The sequence below is a fragment of the Ranitomeya variabilis genome, chromosome 8, assembly GCF_051348905.1.
Source record: "Ranitomeya variabilis isolate aRanVar5 chromosome 8, aRanVar5.hap1, whole genome shotgun sequence".
NCBI lineage: Eukaryota > Metazoa > Chordata > Amphibia > Anura > Dendrobatidae > Ranitomeya > Ranitomeya variabilis.
The window spans coordinates 64,023,478-64,046,978 of record NC_135239.1 but is presented as its reverse complement, the minus strand read 5'-3'; the positions used below and the strand labels follow the sequence as shown (position 1 = coordinate 64,046,978).

At 48.0% G+C, this 23,501-nt stretch overlaps 1 protein-coding gene across 1 annotated transcript in view; it reads left to right on the top strand.

The window, feature by feature from the left end:
* Positions 1-23,501, top strand: part of KLHL20 (kelch like family member 20) — a 59,666-nt gene that overhangs the window by 18,438 nt on the left and 17,727 nt on the right. Inside the window, exons 4-8 of the mRNA XM_077276023.1 lie at positions 10,361-10,519; positions 11,415-11,509; positions 15,362-15,477; positions 15,874-16,057; positions 16,184-16,327. Of these exons, the coding sequence (XP_077132138.1) occupies positions 10,361-10,519; positions 11,415-11,509; positions 15,362-15,477; positions 15,874-16,057; positions 16,184-16,327 (698 nt within the window). The remainder of the gene's footprint in view (positions 1-10,360; positions 10,520-11,414; positions 11,510-15,361; positions 15,478-15,873; positions 16,058-16,183; positions 16,328-23,501) is intronic.

Below are 23,501 nucleotides of genomic sequence, written 5' to 3'. Positions count from 1 at the left end.
CAGTTGTCAGATAAGTTCTCATAAAGAAGTTGTCCACTACTTTTTCATTGATGACCTACCCCTGATCAGTCGGGGTCCGACATCTGGCACCTCTGCCAATCAGTTATCGCTGGCCGGAAGTAGTCTCTTGCCAGACGGCCAGCTGCAAAAGTGAGTACTTCCGGCCGTCAACACCGATAACAGCTGACCGGCAGGGGTGCCGCGTGTCCGACACTGGCTGATCAGACATTGATGACCTATCCCAAGGATAGGTGACCAATGAAAAAGTAGTGGACAACCTCTTTAAAATTTTAAAGGGCCATTTACATGAGTCGACTGCAACCGTCACATGACCACTCCTAAATGCCCAATGGCTGACATTTATAAGCCTACTTAGATAAGCCGACCAGTATTCAGTGCATTCAGACCATTCTGAATAAAATAGAATAATCGGCAGCACATCTCCTGTTTACACTGGACGATGTGCTGCAGAGAGCGATAGTTTTAATGCCAGCATGTGCAAACCAATCTCCCAGCAAAAGAGCATTGTGCTCGCTCGTAGGGTGAATGCAGATAATCTGCCATATTCTGAGTCACTCCTGATTCTCTGCCCGTCTCCGTAGCTTTATGGCTTTGTACATACGATCAGGATTGGCTACAGATGTGCACTGCAAGTCTGCAACAATTTACAGTAAAAAAATAATAATAAAAAATCCTCGTCTACATGTAGCAGTAAAAATCTAAAAGAAAATCAGAGCATCCTGCAGACCTTCACTGCAGAACTCGCCCGCCCGGCGCAGCGCTCTGCTATAAAGCAGAGTGAAATTTCAACACTTGCAGATTCGTCCACAGCAGAAATTTTCTTGCCTTTGTTGCAAACTTTTCTGTGGCTGTCCCATTGAGCTGAATAGGCTTTGCCGAAATCCATGCGCCTCATACAGAACTCACACCCCATAATTTACACTTGTGGAACTTATTTGCAGCAACTCTGCTTTCTGTTAATTCTCTTTATAAAAGTTGCTGCACCAATTCTGACTTTTCCTGTTTGGTAAGGATGTTGGATAGCAGTGGATATGGACTTCTCTCTCTTTGCAAAAGCAGAAATCTGATGCCAGCACCATGTTTTACCAGCAGTAGCATGTACTTGAAAGGAACCCAATATCCGGTTTTAGCCATATAATCTGAGAGCAGCATAGTGTATGGACTGAGACCCTGATTCTAGTAATATTACCTACTAGGCTGCGTTTTACTATTTCAATAAAATCAGTGTTTTATCAGCAGGAGATTATCACTACGGGACTAGATGTCTCGTCCCTCCTTGTCAACTGCTCTGTATAACCACTCCCACCACTGATTAGCAGCTTTCTGCCTATTCAGTGTACACCGCTGCCAATCAGTGGTGTGGGCAGGGTTATACACAGCTCGGCATTCAGAGAACTGCTAGATCTGCAGCAGAGAAAATGGTGATTGTATCAAAATGACAGCAAGTAGCCCAGTAAGTGACACCTCACTGTAATCAGGTTCTCAGTCCCTTCATCATGCTGCTCTCAGATTACATATTAAAACCAGTGACATATTCCCTTTAATAGTTCTTCCTGGTAATTAGTCAGGATGTGCCCCCGACTAGAGGTAGTTAGTCAGGATGTGCCTGCGACTGGAGGTAATTAGTCAGGATGAGCCCGCGACTGGAGGTAATTAGTCAGGATGTGCCCGCGACTGGAGGTAATTAGTCAGGATGTGCCCCCACCTAGAGGTAATTAGTCAGGATGTGTCCCCGACTAGAGGTGATTAGTCGGTATGTTGCCCTGACTAGAGGTAATTAGTCGGGATGTGCCTCCGCCTAGAGGTAATTAGTCAGGATGAGCCCGCGACTGGAGGTAATTAGTCAGGATGTGCCCCCGACTAGAGGTAATTAGCCAGGATGTGCTCCCCGACTAGAGGTAATTAGCCAGGATGTGCCCCCGACTAGAGGTAATTAGTCAGGATGTGCCCCCGACTAGAGGTAATTAGCCAGGATGTGCCCCCGACTAGAGGTAATTAGTCAGGATGTGCCCCCGACTAGAGGTAATTAGCCAGGATGTGCCCCCGACTAGAGGTAATTAGTCAGGATGAGCCCCCGACTAGAGGTAATTAGTCAGGATGTGCCCCCGACTAGAGGTAATTAGTCAGGATGTGCCCCCGACTAGAGGTAATTAGCCAGGATGTGCCCCCGACTAGAGGTAATTAGCCAGGATGTGCCCCCGCCTAGAGGTAGTCAGTCAGGATGTGCCCCCGCCTAGAGGTAATTAGTCAGGATGTGCCCCTGCCTAGAGGTAATTAGTCAGGATGAGCCCACGACTAGAGGTAATTAGTCGGCGTGTCCCAGGGTATCCTGTGTCTTATAGTTCCCGCTCAATTGCCAGGGTCCCCGGGGGCTTTCTGTTTTTCCGTGGTGGATACTCCATGAGATTCTGTGTCAGGGCTCGGGCAGGACGCTCGCTCGGCTGTCCGTGTGTTTTTCTTTCCTCTTGCAAATCTATTTAGAGATCAAACCAGGATTGTGATCGTCACGTCCCGATGCACAGGCCATTTGTGGATGGGCGGCAGCCTGAGAAGGTGCAAGCAGTTATGGGGACCCTATGGCTCCTGGTAAATATACTCGGGTGCAGCAGGGGGAGGAAAGTGATTGGTTAGCCGGAAGCTGATTCCTTTAAGTCCATAAAAAGTCTTCTAATCCTATAATATCCGCATTTACCTGACTATTCGCATTACTGCTTTATATTCCTGGTGGGTGTCATTTTAGGTGCACGTAGTAATGCATGCACTTACATTAGGTGGTACATTAGGTGGTACATTAGATGTTACGGTGGTACATTAGATGTTACGGTGGTACATTAGATGTTACGGTGGTACATTAGATGGTACGGTGGTACATTAGATGGTACGGTGGTACATTAGATGGTACGGTGGTACATTAGATGGTACGGTGGTACATTAGATGGTACGGTGGTACATTAGATGTTACGGTGGTACATTAGGTGGTACGGTGGTACATTAGATGTTACGGTGGTACATTAGATGTTACGGTGGTACATTAGATGTTACGGTGGTACATTAGATGTTACGGTGGTACATTAGATGTTACGGTGGTACATTAGATGTTACGGTGGTACATTAGATGTTACGGTGGTACATTAGATGTTACGGTGGTACATTAGATGTTACGGTGGTACATTAGATGGTACGGTGGTACATTAGATGGTACGGTGGTACGTTTGATGGTACGGTGGTACATTTGATGGTACGGTGGTACATTAGGTGGTACGGTGGTACATTAGGTTGTACGGTGGTACATTAGGTGGTATGGTGATGCATTAGGTGGTACGGTGATGCATTAGGTGGTACGGTGGTGCATTAGGTGGTACGGTGGTGCATTAGGTGGTACGGTGGTGCATTAGATGGTACGGTGATGCATTAGGTGGTACATTAGGTGGTACGGTGATGCATTAGGTGGTACATTAGGTGGTACAGTAATGCATTAGGTGGTACATTAGGTGGTACGGTGGTATGGTACATTAGGTGGTACATTAGGTGGTACGGTGGTACATTAGGTGGTACATTAGGTGGTACAGTGATGCATTACGTGGTACGGTGGTACATTAGGTGGTACATTAGATTGTACGGTGATGCATTAGGTGGTACATTACATGGTACAATGGTACATTAGATGATACGGTGGTCTCCTGTTACTGCCGGTGCGTGTTACAGACCACATCCACTTTATAAATCCTAAAAGTGTACAGTATCTGGAGAAAAATGCTGAGCAGTATGACATTATCTTATGGTATGGCGCCACCTAGTGTTCAAGGTGTATAGCACTGTGCACGTCCATGTAGTGAGCGGAGTGCTGCTGGTTGCACATGCTCAGTCATTGCACGGACACCAGAGAGGAAAGCAAGACTACTTTTCCTGCCTTGGCCCCGCCCACAGGACTCTGTGCATAATTTACATATTTTGGTGCTCTGTCGACATTTCCTCCCGTTTGTTTATTCTGCAGGGTTATGTGGGATATTGCTATTTTTCCCAGTCCAAACTGTGGTAAAGCAGCGACCTCCCCGAGCTGTGGTAGAAACCCCATAAAGTGATTTCCCGGTATGTGCCTGCACCGTATATCCAGGAGCAGATGACAGGGGTCACGGCGAGCTACGTGTCGGGTTGCGGAGACAGCTGGTGCTCTCGCTGATCTGTCCATGTTTACACAGAGCTGTATATGGCGGCCACCTGGGCATACTCCGCCTGGGTCTCGCCCCCTACACGGACCGCTCTGTGCGCTGCAGCTTTAAGGAAAGATTGGGAAAATACTTTTCCATTTGTCGGTCTATAAGACGGCCAGTCAGCAGAGAAATAAAGAAATGCTCATGTACCATATGCTGCAGGCTCAGTAATGTGGCCAGTTCCTCATCACCCTGAGTGCCCCTGGTCTGTGCCAGCATTAATGCCCTGCTGCCAGCCACACAACCCCAGCATTCATTTAGAATAGAAGCTCAGATTGAATTAATTGGAGAACTGGTATCACACTGCAGCCCCTGATATATGACATTTAAAGGGGTTGTCCACTACTAGACAACCTCTTAAAGAGAATTTGTCACTAGGTTTTTGCCACCTAATCTAAGAACAGCATAATGAAAGGGCAGAGACACTGATTCCAGTGATGTCACTTGGCTGCTTGCTGTAGCTGTGATAATCTCCTGCTGATTAAGCAGTGATTTTATCACTAGGGGACTAGTAAACCTATTGCCATGTAATCCTCCATATTTAGGAGATCCTCCACCACCGATTGGCTGCTTTCTACCTATGCACAGTGTACACAGAGCTGCCAATCAGAGGTGTGGGCGGGGTTATACAGAGCTCAGCATTCAGAGAACTGCTAGCTCTGCAGCAGATAAAACAGCGGTCTTATCAAAACTGCAGCAGGCAGCCCAGTAAGTGACACATCGCTGGAATCGGGGTCTCTGCCCCTACATCACGTTGCTCTCAAATGAGGTAGCAAAATCTAAAGACAGATTCCCATTAATGGGTTCAGGCATGTGAATAAAATGATAAAAAAATTACAATGATTTTTACCTATTAGGCAAAATGTGAACAAAATGCAACTGAATCATCAGGATGTGGTGCTGATCCTGGAGAGGGGTATCCATTTTTTTATTCTATTTTTCACCTCCCTGAGCCTATTAATAACTGGACAGCCCTTGTAAGAATTGTCCTTCATGCAGGTCTTAGAGTTGCTGCAAATTGAGCTTTATTTATAACTAGATGGTGGCCCGATTCTAACGTATCGGGTATTCTAGAATATGCATGTCCACGAGAATATAAAGTAGAAATCTTAGATGTGAGAAGATGACATTGCACAAGTCCGGTCCTTAGAATACGTTGGCAGAGATGCAAGAAGGTCCGTTATTTACATAGGACTTCACCATTTTGCCCTTATTTCCTCTGCATGATCCGTCAGCATTGCCCCTGTGTTTGCAGAGTGTTGAGGGGCCGAGAAGTTGCTGACTGCTGGCACGCTAATGCTTTGTGCCGAGAAATGGAGCAGCTGATGGGGCGAGGGTTCTGGCAAGGACACAGCCTTATTTTAGTGCTGCCTTTGGAGTCTGAGCAGCTGCTGGGGGGAAGGTGATGAGCGGAGACTTCTCTGCTCGCTTTACTCTAATCTGTCAATTCAATTAACTTTTATTCCGTTTTCTTTTTTTTCCTCCGGATAAACTTTAGTTCACACGTGCTCTAGCAGTTACTTATTTAATGGGATTTGTGGTTTTGGCTGCATTATATTGATGGAGTCAGCAGTAGTGCTCATCAGGCCAGTTGCAAAAAAAAACAAAAAAAAACAAAACAACCACGGCTCAGACCATCGTCTACATTGCATCCCTCCACTTAGGCTACTTTCACACTAGCGTTAACTGCATTACGTCTCAAAACGTCTTTTTTCAGAAAAAACGCATCCAGCAAAAGTTTTTGCTGGATGCGTTTTTTCCCCATAGACTTGTATTGGCGACGTATTGCGACGGATTGGCATACGTCGTGTGCGTCGTACGACGGATGCGTCGAAATTTGGCGACACGTCGTCGGCAAAAAACGTTGCTTGTAGCGTTTTTTGTCTCCGCCTAAAAAACGTGTCGCGACGCATCCTGCGGCATGCGTCGTTGGCTACAATGGAAACCTATGAGCGACGGATGCGTCGGGACACGTCGTACGACGCAACGCAGCGCTGCAATACGTTTTTTTACACTGAGCATGCTCAGAAGCTGGATTTTGTTGCCAATTGGCCAGACACCCCCAAATCTATATAAACCTGGCCTGGGCCTTCAACCCCACATATATGGCCACGTACTTAAGTGCCATGTATATAAGTGCCACGTATATAGGTGCCACGTATTTCAGTGCCACGTATTTAAGTGCCACGTACTATAAATACTATAACCACGTGGTTATACGTGGCACTGAAATATCGTGGCACGTAAATACGTGGCACTTAAATGTGTGGCACTGAAATATCGTGGCATTTACGTGAAGTACGTGGCACTTCTGTACGTGGCACTTCTGTACGTGGCACCTATGTACGTGGCACCTATATACGTGGCACCTATATACGTGGCACTTATATACGTGGCACCTATATACGTGGCACCTATATATACGTGGCACCTATATATACGTGGCACCTATATACGTGGCACCTGTATACGTGGCACTTGTATACGTGGCACCTATATACGTGGCACCTATATATACGTGGCACCTATATACGTGGCACCTATATAGGTGCCACGTATATAAGTGCCACGTATATAAGTGCCACGTATATAGGTGCCATGTATATAGGTGCCACGTACATAGGTGCCACGTACATAAGTGCCACGTACATAAGTGCCACGTACATAAGTGCCACGTACATAAGTGCCACGTACATAAGTGCCACGTATTTCACGTAAATGCCACAATATTTCAGTGCCATGTATTTCAGTGCCACGCATTTAAGTGCCACGTATTTACGTGCCACGATATTTCAGTGCCACGTATAACCACGTAGTTATAGTATTTATAGTACGTGGCACTTAAATACGTGGCACTGAAATACGTGGCACTATGACTGTCAGAAAATGTTCATTAAACGGTTAGGTGTGAGGTTAGGGATAGGGTTAGGGTTTGGATCCCTTTATCATCATCCGTAGTTCATTAATCTGATGTATCCAGAGTCGCCTCCGTCTCCGTTGCTGCAGAAGCATCCTACGTCTTTCCGCTGCCGCCTCCTTCTCCCGCACTATGATATCCAGGCGATTCGTCTCAAAGATAACGTCGGTAACCAAGCTAGCAATCCTCACAAGAACACCTTCCATCGCTGCCACAAAACTAAAACTCTCAAAGATGGGCTGTAAAAACAGTAACTATATAGTTTTCCATATTTTCCAGTAGCCAATCAAATTTGGGAGCCTCCCATTTTAAAAACGGATCCGTCGTAAAAACGGATGCAACGGATGGTAAAAACGGATGCAACGTATGCAACGCATCCAGTATTTCGACGGAAACGTTTAGCGGATTTGCGACGGATCCGTCGAAATGCTGTATGCGTTGCATACGTTTTTCACTTTTTTTGACGCATCCGTTTTTTCGGTAAAAAACGGATTTGCGACGTAATGCAGTTAACGCTAGTGTGAAACTAGCCTAAGCGACCATGGTGCAGATCTTATGTTCCAGTATTGTATGCGGAAAATCTGCTCCGTGTTTCAGGACTAGCAAAGTGGTTGAAATTGAGTAACATCTCATCCACAAGACCGAGTGCAGCGTCGTCTCACAACTCACCGGGAACGGTCCCATTTGATTCTCCCTGATCAGCTACATTGTGCACACGCTGCGGATTTTGCTGCGGATCCGCAGCGGTTTCCCATGCTTTTACAGTATAATGTAAACCTATGGGAAACTAAATCCACAGTGCACATGCTGCGGAAAAAAACGCGCAGAAACGCAGCGGTTTACATTCCGCAGCATGTCAATTCTTTGTGCGGATTCCGCTGCGGGTTTACACCTGCTCCATAATAGAAAACAGCAGGTGTAAACCCGCAGCGGAATCCGCAATAGAAACCGCGATAAATCCGCAGGAAAAACCGCAGCGGTTTTGCCCTGCAGTTTTCCCAAATCCGCTGCGGAAAAATCCGCAGTCCTCCACATTACGTGTGCACATACCCTAAGGCTATGTGCACACCTAGGAAATGTGGTGCAGAATTTTCTGCACTAAATCTGCATCTCCTGGCAGAAAACACAGGTGCAGTTTCTGTGCAGATTTTACCAGTGCAGATTTTTATCATGGAGGGGTGCAGAAACGCTGCAGAACTGCACAAAAGAAGCGACATGCACTTCTTTGAAATCTGCAGCGTTTCTGCTCAGATTTTTCTGCACCATGTGCACAGCTTTTTTTTTTTTTTTCCACATTGATTTACATTGTACTGTAAATCACAGTGCAGTTCTGCAGCGTTTCTGCAGCAGAAAAATCTGCTGCAGTTCTGCAGTAAATCTGCATCGTGTGCACATAGCCTAAAGAGCTTCTCATATCGCTCTTCAGGAACAGACCTGTAAACCAAATTGGGCATTGAGAAGTAATTAGTAAATACCCTTTATTAATAAACAGAAGGGTCTTTTATTTTAAGGTTATTCTAGGCTTTCCTAAAAGTATACTATTTTTACAGGTGACTTTATACCTTTACATCCATAATTAAAGGGGTTCCCTCATGTTGTTAAATGGGTAAAATTGCAAAGTGCTAGTGAAAGCAAGTACCGTAGTTTTGCAATTTAGCTCTTATCAAAAAGTCTCTCCATTCTTGAAAATGGAAGTATTTATTTAATCGTTGTTTTTTTTTTTTACGTTTTAGGATAACATACAATGCAAAAGGAAATGTGGATTGCTTATTACAGGCAATCTCGCAAACCACTCCTGCCAGCCATTCATTGGCTTCTGCTGATGTCATGTCGACAGAGCAGTGGCTTCTCTTCCTCTTTCCTCTGTTGACGGAGCGTGACTGCTGATGTCATGCTGATTGAAAGAGGCTAGCTGTCAATCAACATGACGTCCGCAGAGCAACCTGGAAGTGGAAAAGCTGCTCTGTTCATATGGAGCAGCTGAATTGCCGGGAGGAGCGCTCGGTGGTGATTCTCAGCTGACACTGGGTAGAACAGGCAGATAGTCGCCTCTGCTTGTTAGTACTCCTCTGGCGCGGCTGCTCTCGTCTGGCGCGGCTGCTCTCGTCTGGCGCGGCTGCTCTCGTCTGGCGCGGCTGCTCTCGTCTGGCGCGGCTGCTCTCGTCTGGCGCGGCTGCTCTCGTCTGGCGCGGCTGCTCTCGTCTGGCGCGGCTGCTCTCGTCTGGCGCGGCTGCTCTCGTCTGGCGCGGCTGCTCTCGTCTGGCGCTCCTGCCCTTCTCTGGCGCTCCTGCCCTTCTCTGGCGCTCCTGCCCTCCTCTGACTCTCCTGCCCTCCTCTGGCTCTCCTGCCCTCCTCTGGCGCTCCTGCCCTCCTCTGGCTCTCCTGCCGTCCTCTGGCGCTCCTGCCCTCCTCTGGCGCTCCTGCCCTCCTCTGGCGCTCCTGCCCTCCTCTGGCGCTCCTGCCCTCCTCTGGCGCTCCTGCCCTCCTCTGGCTCTCCTGCCCTCCTCTGGCTCTCCTGCCCTCCTCTGGCTCTCCTGCCCTCCTCTGGCTCTCCTGCCCTCCTCTGGCTCTCCTGCCCTCCTCTGGCTCTCCTGCCCTCCTCTGGCGCTCCTGCCCTCCTCTGGCGCTCCTGCCCTCCCCTGGCGCTCCTGCCCTCCCCTGGCGCTCCTGCCCTCCCCTGGCGCTCCTGCCCTCCCCTGGCTCTCCTGCCCTCCCCTGGCTCTCCTGCCCTCCCCTGGCTCTCCTGCCCTCCCCTGGCTCTCCTGCCCTCCCCTGGCTCTCCTGCCCTCCCCTGGCTCTCCTGCCCTCCTCTGGCTCTCCTGCCCTCCCCTGGCTCTCCTGCCCTCCCCTGGCTCTCCTGCCCTCTTCTGGCTCTCCTGCCCTCCTCTGGCGCTCCTGCCCTCCTCTGGCACACCTGCCCTCCTGTGGCGCAGCTGAGACAAAGCTGCCAGTGCTTGCAGTATGGAAGAGAGCTCCGTTTGGGCCAGCATTGCGACCATGCCACTAGTCTGAATTGTCAGTTGTCAGGAGCGCACCACTGCCCCCTTCATCCTCGACAAGCAGGAGGTCAGAAGGTGGAAGAGCAGTGCACTCCTGAATAAAGGTCATGAGAACCTCTTTAACACCTGTCATCTGAGGTTTACGTGTCAGAATCCATGTACTACATACTAAACACTGCGCTCACACGTTATACATGGCTTTTCTCTTGCAGGTTATGGAAAGTGAGGAGTTTATGCTTCTCCCTGCCAACCAACTGATCGACATCATTTCCAGTGATGAGCTCAATGTGCGCAGTGAGGAGCAGGTCTTCAATGCAGTCATGGCGTGGGTGAAGTACAGCATTCAGGAGCGCCGGCCGCAGCTCCCACAGGTACCGGGGAAGACGAGTCCTATCACGTGCACCATGAGACTCCAGGCTGAGGATTTTCTTTTTGTGTGCAATATATCCAAGAAGAGTTCCAGCATTGTATAGTTGCCCCGATACTAGAGCTGCCGTGCACATGTCATGCTGATTTGGGAATAAAGCCTGACGCCCCCATACATGTGCACGCTGGGTGTAGGACGGGCTGAAGAATAGAGTACACCAGATATTCGGCTAGTTTTAGGAAACTCTTTTTAAGTGAAGGTCCGAGCTGAATATGAAGAGTCAAGATGGCTTCCTAACGTCTTACTATCTTTGTGGATCCATTCATTTATTTTTATTTTTGCAGTGGGAAAACCAGTTTCCAGGTTTGATCCTTTTAAATTAAGTAAGACCCAATACATTTGATTACCCCCCCCCCCCAAATTAAAGGGGTTGTCCGTTCTTATAAGCAAAGTCTGCAGTCACTCTGTGTAAGAGCAATCTGACGAATCGTGAGAGCGTGCAATAAGCGCACTGTCACTATTCCCCTGTATGCCCCGTGCAAGCGAGCAACTGCATGACCATATGTAGGCGATTTGCATTCATATGCCAACTAGTCTCATCTAGATTCTCTTAATCGAAGTGAATTGAGAAGCTGGACTAGACTAGTTGGTACCTGACCACAAGTATGCAAATCGCACATGTAAAGTCACGTGACCTCCCTCCCACACAGGGTCTAAAGGAGAATCCTGACAGTGCACATCACCGACAGCTCAATACCTACCCATTGCTGCCTATCTCCATGTGGCTGCTATAAAGAACTTGCAGCATTTTAGTTGCATTAAAGTAGTAATAGAAAAGGCACATTTGCTGTCCTGTTTAGATTATCTCTGGTTCCAAGGTGTTTTCTTCTTTTCTGTAGGTTTTACAGCACGTCCGATTGCCATTGTTAAGCCCAAAATTCTTAGTAGGGACAGTGGGGTCTGATCCACTGATTAAAAGTGATGAAGAATGCAGGTACGTTACCCTCTGTGTGCCGAAGTATTCTGATGTTTTGTCCTCTAGTTGGTCATCATACAATGTTAGAGTTGGAAGGAACCTCCGGGGTCATCGTGTCCAATCCCCTGCTCAATGCAGGGTTCACTAAACCATCTCAGACAGATGTCTGTCCAGTCTCTGAAGACTTCCATTGAAGGAGAATCCTCATAGATTGTAAGCTTGCGAGCAGGGCCCTCATTCCTACTGGTATCTGTTTTGAACTGTGATTTCTGTTATGCTGTAATGTCTATTGTCTGTATAAGTCCCCTCTATAAGTTGTAAAGCGCTGCGGAATATGTTGGCGCTATATAAATAAAATTATTATTATTATTAAGGAGAACTCACCACCTCTTATGGCAGCCTGTTCCACTCATTGATCACCCTCAATGTCAAAATGTTTTTTCTAATATCTAATCTGTATCTTCCCCCTTAAAGTTTCATTCCATTGCTTCTCGTGTTTCCATGTGTAAATGAGAATAGTGATGATCCCTCTACACTGTGACAGCCCTTCAGATATTTGTAGACCGCTATCAAGTCTCCTCTTAGCCTTCTCATTTGCAGGCTAAACATTCCCAGATCCTTTAACCATTCCTCGTAGGACATACTTTGCAGTCCGCTCACCATCCTGGTAGCTCTTCTCTGAACTTGCTCCAGTTGGCTAACTCATTGTCTATTGTACTATGCACCACACGATTCATCCTGATCACTACCTGTCATCTAGAACAAAAGATGGCTTTTTTTTTTGTTGTTGTTTTTTTTTTGTTTGACAGCTCAAATCTACAGCTAAAAATCATTGATTTGTAAATAATTTGCGTTTATGCATTTGTTTTCTACTCTTACAAAAAGAAAAATGAATACTTTTGATCATTCCCAATGACTAGTTGCATAAGGGTGTGGTCGCAGGTCCGTTTGTAGGTCGGTGTGCTGCCCAATTATTTATTTTTTCATCATATTCTAAACTTCAACATCAGATACTCATTTTTTTCTGATTATTGATTATCACGAATGTGTGTATGGACAGGTGACATTCTATGCGTACAACTGCTGTCCGATAAAAGATTAGACAGAACTCGGATATGTGAATGCCCCCTAACGCTGACTGTTATGAGATCTGAAACATGTATAACATGTTAAAGGGGTGTCTGGCGATGTGATTGCACACTTGTATATCCTCAGAGTACGTCATGATTCTCCGGTGCGAGTGCAGAGCGGGCGGTCATGCCACTTGCATACCTCCGGCCACATTCCGACTAGACGTGTCTGTCCTCAATTTATTGAGCAAGGCCACGTACGTCTAGTCGGCACGTGACCATATTATGTGTTCTGCTTATATAACGCAATAATTCCACAGCACTTTTCTAACCTCGTCATCACTGTCTCCATTGGAGCTCACAACGTAAATTCCCTATCAGTATGTATTTGGAATGTGGGAGGAAACCGGAGAACTTGGAGGAAACCCACACAAACACGGGGACAACATACAAACTCCTTGCAGATGTTGTCCTTGGTGGGATTTGAATCTAGGACCCAGCGCTGCAACACAACAGTGCTAACCACTGAGCCACCGTCCTGCCCTATGCATGCAAATTGCAGAATCCAGAACTCATAAGTCGGCAGTCACATAGAGCGACTGAAGACTTGTTCGCCATAGTTTGACAGCGCACTTTGTACTCAAGATGGACTCGCAGAATTCTGAAGTTTGTTTTTAACCCCTTCCCGACCTCCACCGTACTATTACCTACGAGGTCGGGTCCCCTGCTTTGATATGGGCTCCGGCGGTGAGCCCACCTCAAAGCCGGGACATGTCAGCTGTTTTGTACAGCTGACATGTGCCCGCAATAGCGGCGGGTGAAATCGCGATTCACCCGCCGCTATTAACCAGTTAAATGTCGCTGTCAAACGCTGACAGCGGCATTTAACCGGCGCTTCCGGCCGCGCGGCCGGAAATGATTGCATCGCCGACCTCCGTCACATGATAAGGGGTCGGCGATGCGTCAAGATGGTAACCATAGAGGTCCTTGAGATCTCTATGGTTACTGGTGCCGGCCTGCTGTGAGCGCCACCCTGTGGTCGCCGCTCATAGCAAGCCTGCAATTCAGCTACATAGCAACGATCTGATGATCGCTGCTATGTAGCAGAGCCGATCGAGTGGTGCCAGCTTCTAGCCTCCCATGGAGGCTATTGAAGCATGGCAAAAGTAAAAAAAAAATGTTTTAAAAAATATGAAAAAAATAAAAAAAATATGAAAGTTTAAATCACCCCCCTTTCGCCCCATTCAAAATAAAACAATAAAAAAAAAAAACCTACACATATTTGGTATCTCCGCGTTCAGAATCGCCTGATCTATGAATTAAAAAAAAGGATTAACCTGATAGCTAAATGGCGTAGCGAGAAAAAAATTAGAAACGCCAGAATTACGTTTTTTGGTCACCGCGACATTGCATTAAAATGTAATAACGGGCGATCAAAAGAACGTATCTGCACAAAAGTGGTATCATTAAAAACGTCAGCTCGGCACGCAAAAAATAAGCCCTCACCCGACCCCAGATCACGAAAAATAAAGACGCTACGGGTAACGGAAAATTGCGCAATTTTTTGTTTTTTTTTAAGCAAAGTTTGGATTTTTTTTTTACCACTTAGATAAAACGTAACCTAGACATGTTTGGTGTCTATGAATTCGTAATGACCTGGTGAATCATAGTGGGAGGTCAGTTTTAGCATTGTGAACCTAGCAAAAAAGCCAAACAAAAAACAAGTGTGGGATTGCACTTTTTTTGCAATTTCACTGCACTTGGAATTTTTTTCACGTTTTCTAGTACGCGATATGCTAATACCAATGATGTCGTTGAAAAGTGCAACTTGTCCCGCAAAAAACAAGCCCTCACATGGCCATATTGATGGAAAAATAAAAAAGTTATGGCTCTGGGAAGGAGGGGAGTGAAAAACGAGAACGCAAAAACGGAAAAGGGCAAAGTCGTGAAGGGGTTAAATATGAAGAAAAACATAATGTATACTAACTCCAAGTACAAAAGTAGTAATGTTTGGATTTGCAAAGATCCAGGTGATTCCCTTTAAATAGTTATTTTCAACAAACATGTTATACCCTATCCAATGAATAGGGGACAACTTGCTGTCCTCAGTAATCCCAAGATGGTCTCTAGCCCCATGACAGAGGCTTTGCGGCCCTGCCCTGAATGTTGTTGGGATGTCATGCATGGCCTTCATGCTATTCATTGTCTATGGGACTAGATGAGAGCCGTACTTAGCAGTCCCATAGACAATGAATGGAGCAAAGCTGCAACGTTACATTCTCGGGGTACCAGAGCTCCTATGTTAGGATTGCTGGGGGTCCCAGTGGTCAGATACCCTTCTATCATTAAGTTATCTCCTATCCTGTAAATGGGGGATAACTATATTTCCGTAAAGGGTTATTCCAAAAAAACACATCTGTGTTGGCATTGCTACACGGAGGGGAAAGTGTATGCATAAAGATAGAAAAGTATCCCACTAGCGCCATCCTTGGAGGTACGTACCTTCTAAATCAATGTCTGACGTCTTAACGAGCCTTGCAACCCGACTAGGGGTACTCGCCTTGACCCTCGTTGGTGTAAAGATCGGTTTGGCTCTCTGGATCATTCATGAGTAATGCTATAAACCCCAATCCCCAAATGGAGAAAATGAAATAAAATCTAAAAATTACTGTAAGTCGCAAAGTGACCAGGCATTACCGAATGAGATCTGAAAAAATATCTCTGTTTATGAAAGGAAGGGAGAAAAGCGCCCATCATTTCATATGTACTTTTATAGACTTCTTTTTTTTTTTTTTTATAGAGACTTAGTGGATGAAGCCAAGAACTATCTTCTGCTTCCTCAGGAGCGTCCATTAATGCAGGGTCCCAGAACGAGACCTCGGAAGCCCATCCGTTGTGGGGAGGTGCTGTTTGCAGGTACATTTGGCAGGTCTTCCTTAAAGGGAGTTGGACATTAATGGTTTCCTTTTTCATCTTAACTTTTAAGAGTGAGCGTCGTCTTAGTTTTTATTTAATAAATCAGTAGTACACGTAAAAAGAAGAAACTTTGTAATATGTTATCGAAATCAGCTTTTTTCTCTGCTGGGACTGAGCTACTATATGATAACACTTAGTGATGAGCAAACATGCCTAAAAAACAGGCAACCCTGGCACATGTTGTGACTGTCGAACAGCCGCAACACATGCAGCCGCGGGGACGCGAACATATTTTTCGAGCACGCCGAAGACACTCGGCACACGTTCGCTCATCACTAATGACACCCAAATCCCAGGAAACCTCTGAACAGGTTTAATGTTCTTTTTCCTTTACAGTCGGGGGATGGTGTAGCGGTGATGCCATTTCTAGCGTAGAACGGTACGATCCTCAGACCAACGAGTGGCGAATGGTGGCTTCTATGAGCAAAAGGCGCTGTGGGGTCGGCGTTAGTGTTTTAGATGATCTTCTGTACGCAGTTGGCGGCCACGATGGATCTTCATACCTCAACAGTGTAGAAAGGTACTTTTTATTTATCTCTATTTTATATTCTGATTTAGCAAGTTTTTTATATAGGACATTGTTGAATATTTTGTAATTCGTTGTCGAAAATAATCTGACCTTTTTTTTTTTTTTTTTTACTTTTAGATACGACCCAAAGACAAACCAGTGGAGCAGCGATGTGGCACCAACCAGCACTTGCAGGACGAGTGTTGGCGTTGCGGTTTTAGGCGGGTATCTTTATGCCGTAGGCGGTCAGGATGGTGTCTCTTGTCTCAACATTGTAGAAAGGTATACATAATAGTTTTTAATTCTTTTGTTTACTATATTTTTGTACTTTTATGTGAGATAAATATATTTTAAGGCGACAACTACACTAAGGGGCCGGTTCATCACCTTCCATTTATTGAAGTTATTGTTTTTCTCTTCTTCTTTTTTTTTTTTTTTTGCTACTTTTCAAAACGAAGTGTCACAAATCCTTTTGAAAAGTTGCTAAAATGTGCCAATTTGAAAGCCCCTCCAGAAACCTTAGTCCAGACAGGTAGGTGCTCTATTGAGATGCGTCAAAAAATGCAACAATTGGTAAAAAATTGCGTTTTATGAGTCTGGCTGAAACATCTGCATAAGCAAAGTTGTCAAGAAAAAAATAACAAAAAGACTTAAAAGGGTGATCCAGGACCTAAAATGCATTGTGCAATTATCAATCCTTACACCCTAACCACTTTTGTAATTTAATATATACTGCACAATACCCTAAATCTCTCTTAAAAAAAAAAATAAAAAAAAATCTGTAAATGTTTTTTTTCATTATGCTTCCTGTGACTTTTCTTTTGAGTGGCGTCACAGGAGGCTAGGGCTGCACTCACTCCCAGCAGCGTCCATCGCACCTCCTGGAACAGTACTTCACAGTGGGCATCGCTGCAGTTACTCGTTAGTTTCTTGCATCGCCTCTCCCTTTTGAAGATATCTTAAATCCACCACCCCAAACATATCATCAGCAAGGGGTGGTGGCAGAAGCTGGAAGTGACACCAGCGCTGCCCCACAGCTTCTATAACTGCTCTCAAGCAAATATGTCATTAGGGGGCGGCACTGGTGTCACTCACTGCTTCTATGTCTTCCCATGACAACGTCTTCTTTCACTTAGAAGCTGCGGCGGAGATAGAATCAGAGAGCCAGTGCTGCACTCGCATCTCCCACAGTATCCATCACCCAGGATCTAGGATGTCTTCAGAGGGGGCAGCAATGCAGAAAAAAAAAACTACTGAGTAACTGTGGTGCTGCTCCATATGATATCCTGTTCCAGAAGGGGTGATGGATGGTGCCTGGAATGAGCGCAGCCCCAGCCTACTGTGACATCATGTTTGAGACTCCTCTCTAACAAAGCGTCACAGGAAGTATAGTAAAAAATATATATATATTTAGGGAGAAGTGTAGGTTGTTGTGTATTAATAAAGTAAATTACAAAAGTGGTTAGGGTGAGTAGATAGATAGAAAGATAGATAGATAATAGATAGATAAATAGATAAAAAATACATTACTCTGTCGCCTCATTGGGGGAGACAGGACCATGGGTGTTATGCTGCTGTCCACTAGGAGGCGACACTATGCATAATCTGAAAAAGATTAACTGTGGCTCCTCCTGTGCAGTATACACCCCTGGACGGCATCAGCCTTCTCCAGTTTTTGCTTAGTGTCGCAAAGGAGGCACACCTAAAGATTTTTACTCCGTTTTACTCCGTTTCCCGTTTTCCGACGGGATTACAGATGAAGAAAAGAGGGTCTCCTGTGAGACCCCCGGCATGGCTCCTTCCTCGGCCCCCTATTATGGGGTGCCCAGTTGAAGTTGAGATGGCTATTCCCCATGCTGCTCCTTCCCCAGCCCCTCGGGTGTTGGTTCGAAGTCGAGACCCCCCTCCTTCCCCAATTCCTTTTGGTTTCTGGGTTGAGGTCGAGGCGAGGATAAAGGCCCCTGATGGTGACAACAGCACCCTCCCTATCCCCCTCTGGGGGTATTAGGTTGAGACACCTCAGGTAGGGCCTGTACAGGCAGCATCCTACAGCTCCCAGCAATGGGCCAGCATACTGCGCCTGCATCCAGGGACCCCAGCCCAGCTGCGGGCTCCTGTTGGGGCCCGGGGGAATGCAGGCAGGCATGGCACATACAGACACAGGGCTCCCAGCGTCCCTGTCTCTGCGGCAGCACCAGCTCTCTACTGCCTCAGGGGGACCCGTCACCGGGCTCCCCCTTCCGCTTATAGCCCCACCGCCATCCTGCCTTCAAATCCGGAGGGGTCCGGTTCAGATCCGACCCCCTCCCGGACTTTCGCGCCGGCCTGGAGCCCTTCTGGGCCTCAGGCATCTAATTTAGGCCCCGGCTTCGGCCTAGCTGAAGCAGCAGCCTCCTCTCCGCCCCCCGGCCCGCCCCCCGGATGACAAATATGACACTCTACAGTGTCATACAAGGGGCGGATCGAGACAGAAAGGGCGGGTTTTTTATAGCCTTGCCGCCTTTTTCCAGCTCTCCGCCCCCTTCTCCTCCTCTCTCCTCTGTCTCTGCAGCCATTTTCGGCTGCAGATTAACCCTGCATCTCCCGGTCTGCAGGACCAGGACCAGGCAGCCAGTCTCCGGGGGGGGCACAGGACTGTGGATCTTCGGCGCTGGACCTCGGGGCACACTGGTGGGGTAAGATCACAGCTGGGTTATTTTTACTCAGCTGTGAATCCATATTACCTATAAGACTCCCCTGTAGGTTCTCTACCCCTGTAAGGTCCATCTGCTGGCAGCACCTCTGCACTTTGTGCACTATGCAGGGCTCAAGGTCCAAGAGAACCAGGCAGATCTGCTATTATGCATTCTGCACAGCCTGCGGGACCGCTCTCCCCAGTAGTAGCACGTACCCGCATGGTCAGAACTGTATACAAACTACTGTGTCACAGCCTCAAGAAGCCCCTGCCAATGCCTCGGTGTCTAATGCCACGCCGGAATGGGCTACTCAGTTATCGCAATCTATGACGCAGTCTATAGATAACCTAACTTCCACATTGCTTCAGGCTCTCCAGGGTCATGCCCCGGCTATGACCGTTACCCAACAACGGGAGAGCTTGACTCAGGAACAAGATGACCCTGGCACATCCACGTCTAGGTCAGGACGCAAGCGGATCCATAGATCAAGTCCATCTGCGTCATCCCATAGCACACGGTCATCCCCCTCTAGGGAGAGACACCGTAGCTCCAGGTCATCTAGACCGTCCCATTCCAGGGACAGACAATGCAGATCTCCGCAATCCCCAACCAGAGAAGGCCTCCTCCCCAGCCCACCCAGCAGGGGACGCCTCAGTGATACACAGGATTCGGAAGGCATCTGTGACTGTGACTCTGACTCGGACAGAGAAACGGAGAGGTCCCTGATCCCAATCCCTCCTAGCAATACAGCGCTGTTGTGAATTCTGTTTTTGGCTCCCTCTGGTGGCTACTGGTGGTACTGGCTTACTTTTGTCTTTTATTTCCAGTGCACCTGTTCCCATCAGGTATTGGGAGTTTCCTATTTAGTCTGGCTTTTCAGTCATTCTAGTGCCGGCAATCAATGTTACCAGAGTACCTCTGTTGCTTGCTACCTGCTCCAAGTCTGCAATTCAGCTAAGTTGGATCTTCTGCATTTTTTGTGTTTGTTTGTCCAGCACGCATTTATATACTCTTGCTGCTGGAAGCTCTAGTGATCTGAAATTACTACTCCGGTGTCATGAGTTGATATCGGAGTTAAAGTAATTTCAGGATGGCTTGTGAGGGTTTTTAGGTGACCGCGAAGTCCTCTTTTGTATCTTCTGCTATATAGTCAGAGGGCCTCTCTTTGCTGAACCTATATTCATACTACGTACGTGTTTTCCTCTTACCTACCCGTTATTATATGTGGGGGGCTACTATCACTTTTGGGGTTTCCCTGGAGGCAAGCCAGGTCTGTGTATTACTCTACTAGGGGTAGCTAGATCTCCGGCTGGTGCGAGACGTCTAGGGATAAAACGTAGGCACGCCCCCCGGCTACTATTAGTTGTGTGTTAGGTTCAGTATCGCGGTCATCTGAGATTCCATCATCCTAGAGCTAGTCCGTTTTTGCCTAAGTCCCTGCCATTGGGAATCATGACACAGCGCTAGTTGAGGACATAATATCGTCCATCCATCGGGTGCTGGACATTTCTGATCCGCCACCAGAGGTCCCAGAACATAAGATTTCCTTTGAAGGACCTCTGAAGCCGCCTAAGGTTTTCTCTAACCACCCAGAGTTTAAGGCGATCCTTAAAAAACAGCTCTACAGCCTGAGAAAAAATTCGCTAATCGCAAATATCTGGGGGCGAGGTACCCCTTCCCACAGAAGGACACCAAGGAATGGACAGATCCACCTGAAGTGGATTAAAAGTCTCCAGCCTAGCAGCACAGACCCTCCTTTTCACTGCCAGATAGCTCAACCCTCAGGGACGCAGCAGACCGGCAGGTAGAACGCATGGCTCGTTCAATTTTCGAGGCAGCAGGGGCATCCATGGCTCCCGCGTTCGCCTCAGCTTGGGCTGCCAAGGTCATCCTGACCTGGGCAAAGAATTTACAAGCCTTCCAAGCATCCGCTCCTGAACTGTCGGACCAAGCGGTTCAAATTGCAGTTGTAGCAGATTACATGCTCCATGCAGCTCTGGTTTCAGCAAGGGGAGTCGCGGGGATAGCATCAAACGCCATCACGATTCGGCGTATCCTCTGGCTGCGGGAATGGAAAGCGGACGCAGCCTCAAAGGAGTCCCTCACGCACCTCCCCTACCTCAGTGGGAGTCTTTTCGGTGAACAGTTGGACACTATGATATCCAACGCCACAGGGGGTAAGAGTACTTCTCTTCCCCAACTGAAACCTAAACGCACTTACAAGAAGCGTAACCAAACTTGATTCCGATCCTTTCGGAATTCCTCCGGCTGGTCCGTCTCACGTCCGGTACAAAATCGTAACCGTTCCCCACGCAGGGACAACTCACGATCGACGCAAAGGTCGGACAAGACCTGGCAGTCAAAAGCAGGCCAGTCTAAGCCCAGAGGAGGAAAATCCAGACTTCTCCTCCTCATGACTCACAGACTCCGGAAAACACCACACCAGTAGGCGGCCGACTTTTGCAAAACGCCAGCCAAGGCTCGAGCCTACCACCAAGCGGTCTCCTCGCTTTGTTAATCAGGAGTCATAGTAACGGTACCCACGACCGACCGCTTCCGAGGGTTCTACTCCAATCTGTTCGTAGTTCCCAAGAAAGGAGGCAGCATACGGCCCATACTAGACCTAAAACAGCTCAACAAATATGTACGGGTCCGTCACTTCCGCATGGAGTCCCTTCGGTTCATCTTGCGTCCATGGAGAAGGGAGAATATCTCGCCTCCATAGACATACGTGCATATACCCATTGCACCTGCCCATCAGAGGTTTCTCAGGTTCGCAATAGGCCAGGACCACTACCAATTTGTGGCTCTCCCCTTTGGACTCGCCACGGCTCCCAGAGTCTTCACCAAGGTCATGGCAGCAACCATGGACGTCCTGCATTCTAGAGGCATAGTAGTCGTTCCATACCTGGACGACCTACTCATCTAGGCTCCCACCTTCAAGGAATGCGAGCTCAGCGTCTCAATCACAACCGATACTCTCAGTCGCATGGGCTGGTTAATCAACCTACAAAAGTCATCACCAACCCCGAGTCAGTCCCTGACTTTCCTGGGAATGTTATTCAACACTTCCAGGGGTCTAGTGCTCCTTCCCAAGGATAAGGCACTGGCCCTCCGACTAGCAAATGAAGAAAGAGGGTCTCTTGTGAGACTCCCGGCATGGCTCCTTCCTCGACCCCCTATTATGGGGTGCCCAGTTGAAGTTGAGATGGCTATTCCCCATGCTGCTCCTTCCCCAGTCCCTCGGGTGCTGGTTCGAAGTCGAGATCCCCCCCCCCCCTTCCCCAATTCCCTTTGGTTTCTGGGTTGAGGTCGAGGCGAGGATAAAGGCCCCTGAAGGTGACAACAGCACCCTCCCTATCCCCCTCTGGGGGTATTAGGTTGAGACACCTCCGGTAGGGCCTGTACAGGCAGCATCCTACAGCTCCCAGCAATTGGCCAGCACACTGCGCCTGCATCCAGGGACCCCAGCCCAGCTGCGGGCTCCTGTTGGGCAAGTGGTCTTCAGCGGAAGCGTCCATGCCCATCAACATCCTGGAAATTTGTGCCATCCTTCTGGCATTGAGGGCTTTCCATCACTTACTGGCAGCCTCGCACATCAGGATACAGTCGGACAATGCCACGGCTGTGGCATATGTGACTCATCAAGGGGGGACCCGCAGTACCCAAGCGATGCGGGAAGTGCCACATATCCTCCGCTGGGCGGAGGACACAGGGTCGGTCCTTTCGGCGGTCCACGCTCCGGGTGTGGACAACTGGGAAGCAGACTTCCTCAGCCGACAAGGAATAGACTCGGGAGAGTGGTCTCTCCATCCCGAAATTTTTCAACAGATCTGTCTCCGCTGGGGGACCCCGGATGTGGACCTAATGGCATCCCATTTCAATGCCAAGGTCTCCAACTTCATTGCCAGAACACACGATCTGCGGTCGCTCGGAGCAGACGCTCTGGTTCAGGACTGGACCCAGTTCCAGCTTCTGTATATTTTTCCACCTCTCCCCCTGATATCCAGAGTGGTGAGGAAGATCAAACAAGAGGGAGTTCCAACCATCCTCATTGCACCGGACTGGCCCAGACGTACATGGTACGCCGACATCGTACAACTCAGAGCAGACGCTCCCTGGCGTCTCCCCGACCGCCACGATCTTCTATCACAAGGGCCGTTCTACCACCAGAACTCAGGGGCTCTCAATTTGACGGCGTGGCCCTTGAGACCTGGGTTCTAACCCAGGCAGGGCTCTCGGCAGATGTCATTGGAACCATGATCAGAGCACGGAAACCAGCCTCTGCCAAGATTTATTACCGTACCTGGAAAGTTTTCTTTACCTGGTGCGAATCTCGTGGCCAGATCCCACTCCCTTATTCCCTACCCAAAGTTCTTGGTTTTCTCCAAGCGGGTCTGGAGGCCAGGCTGTCATTGGGCTCGCTTAAGAGCCAGGTGTCAGCCCTCTCAGTGCTTTTCCAAAAGCTCATTGCTACCAAGCCGCAAGTAAGGACTTTCCTTCAGGGGGTTTCTCGATTGGTTCCCCCCTACAGATGACCACTAGAAACGTGGGACCTCCACCTGGTCCTGACAGCATTGCAGGAACCACCCTTCGAACCCCTTAAGGAGGTCCCGCTCCGCCTTTCTCTCCCAGAAGGTGGTTTTTTCCTGGTGGCAATCACCTCACTACGCAGGGTGTCTGAACTGACAGCACTCTCCTGCAGATGGCCTTTCCTGGTATTTCACCAGGACAAGGTAGTTCTTCGTACGGTCCCATCCTTCCTTCCGAGGGTTGGTCCG